Source organism: Channa argus, chromosome 1, assembly GCF_033026475.1.
Source record: "Channa argus isolate prfri chromosome 1, Channa argus male v1.0, whole genome shotgun sequence".
Classification (NCBI taxonomy): Eukaryota; Metazoa; Chordata; class Actinopteri; order Anabantiformes; family Channidae; genus Channa; species Channa argus.
This window is the reverse complement of record NC_090197.1, coordinates 47,215,945-47,222,078: the sequence shown is the minus strand read 5'-3', so window position 1 is coordinate 47,222,078 and position 6,134 is coordinate 47,215,945. Positions and strand designations below refer to the sequence as shown.

General features: G+C 38.9%; 1 protein-coding gene across 1 annotated transcript; it reads left to right on the top strand.

The window, feature by feature from the left end:
* The first annotated feature begins 174 nt into the window (after positions 1-174).
* On the top strand, positions 175-5,871 carry aprt (adenine phosphoribosyltransferase). The gene is made up of 5 exons (XM_067527619.1): positions 175-335; positions 1,458-1,561; positions 1,930-2,063; positions 2,602-2,680; positions 4,486-5,871. Exons 1-5 carry the CDS (start codon positions 247-249, stop codon positions 4,623-4,625), a joined length of 546 nt encoding a protein of 181 aa, XP_067383720.1. The 5' UTR covers positions 175-246; the 3' UTR covers positions 4,626-5,871.
* The last annotated feature ends 263 nt before the right edge of the window (positions 5,872-6,134 follow it).

Here is a 6,134-nt window from a genome sequence, read left to right as displayed (position 1 = left end):
ACTCTCCTTAAAAAAGTATAATGATTTCACTTTAGTTTGTGTTACAGAGCGAAAGTTAGGATCAAAAGTAGAACAGCACCTGAACTTTGCATACTGAGCTCTTTAATTGCTCTGTAGTCAAAACAACAATCAGTCATGTTTCCTGTGCATTTCCATCCGGAAGGGGGCGCTAATGGGTCCTAACGCGGTGTGTGAAAAAGAGAAAAGGAAGCGAGAGCAGCACTCACTGAAAGTCTGTTGGTCAAGATGGCAGCAGACTCCCTTTCCAAACTCCAGCTGCTTCAGAGACACATCCGAACCTTTCCAGACTTTCCAAAGAAAGGTATCCTGTTCAGGTAAGATACAATGTTTTTAACCGCGCACGAGCTCTGTTTTGCACAGTGTAGTCGGATTCTTCAGCAGCGTCAGAGCCGCACAGGGTGGAGAAAAGCTCCATGTGACTGAGAGAGGAGCCCACACGGTACGTGTCGGCGCTTGTTGCCCAGGAAACAGATAACGAAAGTAGAGACTTTGGTCTCATGTAAAGGTCAAGACCATTCTGCAGTTGTAGCTTATTAAGACTCATAACTTCAATATATTTAAGTTCCGTATCTCCTACACAATTAGTGTGCGTGTTTGTGCAGTGTTTGTGCACCTGAGGTTCACCTGTTTACTCCACAACCTGTAATGTAGTTTAAACTTAGGGAGATAAACAACCAGAAGTAGAATGAGTACACAACCCTGAAGGTAAACGCAAGTACTTATTTAACATAAGTAGAAATACTCGACCGAAAAAACAAAGTGCTTTAAACACTGTATACTGTAGTGTTGTTGATGGGCTATGTGGAGGTGATGTTACATTACGAATTCATGCATATGATAACATAAGAATAAGCAGTGATGCATACGTTAATAACACATTCTTGCAACAACCAAGGGACTGGAATCGTCAGGACATAGGAGTTATTAATGATGTTTGTCTGCATGGTAACATGCAAAAAAGTGAGTGCTCCCAGTGATGTACATGAATTCTCTTTATCACAATAAAGGCCTGACCTGCTGTTAACAGAGCTTCCGGCCGTTTAGTAATCCATATGCGCAGGTTGACTGGCTATTGGAGCGAAAAGATCAAAAGGGCACCTGATATCAGCGGACAACAAATATACACTATTTGGTCAGCAGGAACATTTTAGGGGCCCCTGTTGCATTTTGCATCTAAGGGTCACTGCATATTCTTTACTATGGGGGGCATCTTACAGACCACACTTTACTGCATTTCCTTCATTGTGGGGGAAACATAGAGGACACTTGCAGTATTTGCAACAGGGCCACTACTGAATTTATCCATAAATTAAGCAGGTTTTCCTAAGTAACTAACTTTTCTAGAAGTGTGTTGTCACAGTATTGATCTAGTTTCTATTTTTATCCATTGTACTGGACTGGATGATGATGTAATGTGATGTGTGTGTATCCTCCAGAGATATCTGTCCCATCCTGAAGGATCCAGCCACTCTGACAGCAGTTACTGACCTGTTTGAAGAACATGTGAGGAAGAATTACAAGGAGGTTGATTTGATAATAGGTAAGGAAAAAAGTGAATCACTCCTTTACCCAATGAGTCTTAAAGAAAGAGTTTTGTCCCCACTGGGACGTGGTCAGGAACTACCTACAGTTATAAAGTCACACCTGTTTTACAGACTACAGATTACACTATTTTTTTAGATCTTCTTTGTGACACGTACATTTTCTCCTTTGCAGCAGGTTAGATAGATTTGATATAGAAGCAATAAACATGTGCCCTTTTTTTTTTTTTAAGACCATGTAGATTTGGACAGTCTGACATCAGTCAGTTTTACAGCAAAAATGTGACCGGGATCAAACAACAGATTAGGTTATTACCAAATATACGTCCTGTTGTGTTTGTGTATGTGTGCGTGCATGCAAATGCAGGGTTAGATGCTCGTGGTTTCCTGTTCGGGCCTCTGCTTGCCCAGCGGCTGGGTATCGGCTTTGTCCTGGTCAGAAAGAAAGGCAAACTACCTGGACCCACTTTGTCTGTGGCCTATGATCTGGAGTATGGCAAGGTAAAGAATTTTAATGAACATGCTGAGGTTTCAGTTTTTAGTAAGTTAAACATCAGTTTGCAATTGTGGGGTGGCTGTAGCTCAGTTGGTAAAGGCAGTCATCCACGGGCCACAGGTTCAGTGGTTCGATCCTCAGCCCTGGCTATCAAAGTCTGGGCTAACAAGCATTCCCCTCGCCAGCTGTGCAGTGCTGGTCCAAGCCCAGTAGAAACTGGGGAGGGTTGTGTCAGGAAGGGCATCTGGTGTAAAGACTGTGCTAAATCAACATGTGGACAACGCTCCGCTGTGAACTCACAGGATAAGCCTAAAGGGCAAAATAAATAAGTAAAAGAAAATACATCAGTTTGGAACAGATTTGAGATACTGATGAAAAAGGTTCATTCAGAGCCCTGAGCTCTATATGTTAGACTGTCTTTACATAAATTAATGAGCTGGCTCTCTGACAAGCTGTGGGAAGTAAAAAGTAGAATTCTTATAAGGTACTGAATTTAACTCCTGCATGCAGCTGTTGACCGCTGTTTACTTTCTGCTCCTCCAGGCTGAGGCAGAAATCCAGGAGGATGCAGTGGCTCCAGGACAAAAGGTTCTGCTCATTGATGACCTTCTGGCTACTGGAGGTGTGCTTTTTAACCCTGCATTCACTGGCCATTTTGGTGCACTAGGCATAATTATGCTTTGGTGCCCCACCGCTTTGCAGGCCCACACATTACCCCAAAAATTAAGGGGGTACAGACATCAGCTGGAAGACAGACCTTAAAGGTTTAAACTGTTGATCAAACAATCAAACAAACACACACTAAAATAACATAAATAACAATAAAAAAACAATTAAATGAAATAACATAAATAAAACCAGAGTTCCTATTCAGGAATGTGCAAATATTTTGAAAGTCGTTACAGCTCCCACAATATGAATATTAAATTAGGACCCATTAAAGTGCTATGTTCAAACAATACAAAACAGTGCAATATAATATAAAAACAAAATACAAATCTTGCATTGTGGGTTTAACTCAAAGTCAGTCCCAGTGACAGCAAATATTTTTTCCTTTTTTGTTTTCAACAACATAAATGGAAATAGTGCTATGGTCAGTGAATACTTTGTACTTGTACTTGGTAACAATTGGCCTTATAGAAGCAGAATGTGCAAACATAAAACTATAATGTAGCACTAAATCTTATCCAAAGTCTGATAGCTTTCATATCAGATCTATGGTATCATAAAATGATACCTGCCTAATTTTTATTCTATTTGTTTATTTTTTATTTCTATCCTTTTTTATTTGTGTGTTTGTCTTGCAGCAGCACTCCCTTAAGTGACTACCTATGCGACCTATGCCAAGACCCAGCTCATGTTCATTGGATTCAGGCCAAATAGGGAACATTTGTTACCTAAGATGTATACAAAGTTTTTATATAAAGAGTTCTAAAGTCTGTTTAAGGTTTCTGGGTTGTGTACCTTAACTTACTCTTATGTTAGCTTTCTGTTACGATATCTTGTGTTAATGGGTTGGTTTTGACCCATGTCTTAAATCAGCCGTAAATTACGCTCAAAACAATGATTTATCATACAATTTGTTGCTTGCCTCTTGGTTACCTTGTTATGCTTCCTTATCCACAAAAAGACTGGGTTTTAGATTATTGGTGTGATTATTGGTCTTTATTTTAATATTATTGAACATGGTAACATCTATGGTGTTAAAACCCCCAAAAGTTTTTTTTTTTGTTTGTTTGCTTTTCAAATATAAAAATTTAACACATGCAGAGATATCTTTTGGAATAGAAGCACAATATGTTTTTCTTTCTATCAGGCCTGACATCAATGGGGTTGTGGCTATGGCTGTGCTGGTAGATGTTGAGCCAGGGCTGGCTCAGGAGGATGCTGGTGCTGATGTTTTTTGTGTTGCTGACTGAGTGGACTCAGTACTAGTTTAGGTGAGCTCTGCAGCTGTCTGACCATGCTGCAAAGGCTAGGCCTCGAGGCCCCCATTACCTTCGCTCAATGTGCGGCTTGACAAGGGACGTCCCTAGCTCCCCAAGAAACATTCAGAAAATGATAACCAAGCATGATAAAAACAGCAGACTTTTTTCTTATCGCTCACCTGAGTTTGTTGTAAAGATTTTGTTGATCATTGCCCTGTTTTTTTTAGCAGCAGGTTTTTTCTTTACAGCACATGTGCATCACCCTGGTCTACCTTTACTCATAAGATTATTAGTCCTTCTTACTGGACTGTCAGGTGGGAAGTTGTAAGTGGATGATACTAATGTCTGTGTGTGTGTGAGAATACGTATACTTTCAGTCTAATACATACATCAGCTGTAGGATTGGAGCCCTGATCAGCCATATGTACTGTATTTCACAGTAGGAAGAAACTTGTATTTTAAAGTTAAATTGAAGTCTGTTTTTGTGTGTTTGTTGCAGGGACACTGTATGCAGCATGTGAGCTGATGAGGAAGCAGCAGGCCGAAGTTCTGGGTTGCATGGTGATCATTGAGCTCAAAGAGCTGAACGGCATCGACAGGCTGAAACAACACAGCGTGTTCTCTCTGGTTCAGTACTAAGGACTGTAACTTTTTTTTTTTCTACGATCAGTCAGGTGCTTCCCGAATGTCACAATTCTGAATTCTGATTATGCCTTATTCATCATGCTATGGACTCATGACTAGGGACAGTTTAGTTTTCATGAACCCTTTAGAAGTCAGTTCCCTTTGTTCTAATGCATGCTGGGATCAGTCCCTGCATCCCTGTTTTTTACCTAAAAAGGAAAGAGGCAGGTATAGTGGATGGATGCCTTATTCTATTTCCACAGTTTTGTTCACTGTATTTGATATTTTCTAAAAAACACAGATTCTCATTTTTTCTCATTGTATTGAGTAGCTTATACATATACCTCTTGGAAAAAAATTAATTCCATGTGTTTCTGTAAACTGTACAAGTTGGCAGTAAAAGGGTAATAGCAGGGTAATATTTCATAAATAACATGGTAATATGGGGTCAATCTGAAGGTAATAAAAAAATAGCTAATATTTTAGTAATAGGGTAATGAGGGGGAACAGTTTCTGTAATATTGTAACTGGATTACAATGGAGATTACTACATAGATTAAAACAAAAAGTAATATGATACAGTAATATCTTGGTATAGGCTATTCATACAAAAATCATTGCAACAATTATTGCAATTATTGTATCATATTATTTTCACAATATGACCCCACTATTAGCTTGTCATTACTGCGTTGTAAGATGCTACCTCTTTATGGGAATTTAAAGTCTTCACGTTTACTTGGATGGTTCTATGGCCAATTAGCGTTAAGTTCCACCGACCAGCTGTGACACATTTACAGTAAAAATCCAAATATAAGGAACAGACAAATTACAGAAAAACTACCATTACAAGCTTGGGTTCTTTCTTATTTTAGATGGTGATTCAGCGGATTCTTCCACTAGTTCTGCTTACAGTTTACCTGTGACCATTGTCCTCTACTAATTAAGTTTCCCGTCTTCATCGGAGTTCCTGTCTTTACTGCATAATGGCTTTGTGTTTTAGTTTGCAACACAAATATATAAAAATAAAAGCAGGAAATAAAGTAATAAAGGAAATGACATTCTCACGCTTTTAGTTCAGTTGCTAAAACTACATTTCATCACAGCGACAATTGATCCAACCAACGTAGTAAAGCATTTTATGTGAAGAAAAACATAGACGTCACGAATGAAGTTGAATTTATAAGCAACACAATACTGCTCAGTTCTAACAATGTTCTATGAGAAGGACCTGATTTAGATATTGCTGTGTAACTCGTTACTACTTGTTGCCTGTGTTTTACCATAGTGGCTTGGTGTGGAACAACAACTGCAGCTGGTGGTGGAGCTGATTATTAGGATCCATAATCCATCATTGTTTACTTGTTCATTCTGTTTAAGGATATTTTGAAAAGTAAAAAAAAAAAACATTTCCCTCTGAGTTGTGCTGGAACAGAAAACACCAGTAACCTTGATTATATTTACTGTGAGTACAGTATTTGACTAAATATACTTACCCCTTGTGACACTTATACAATTTGCCTA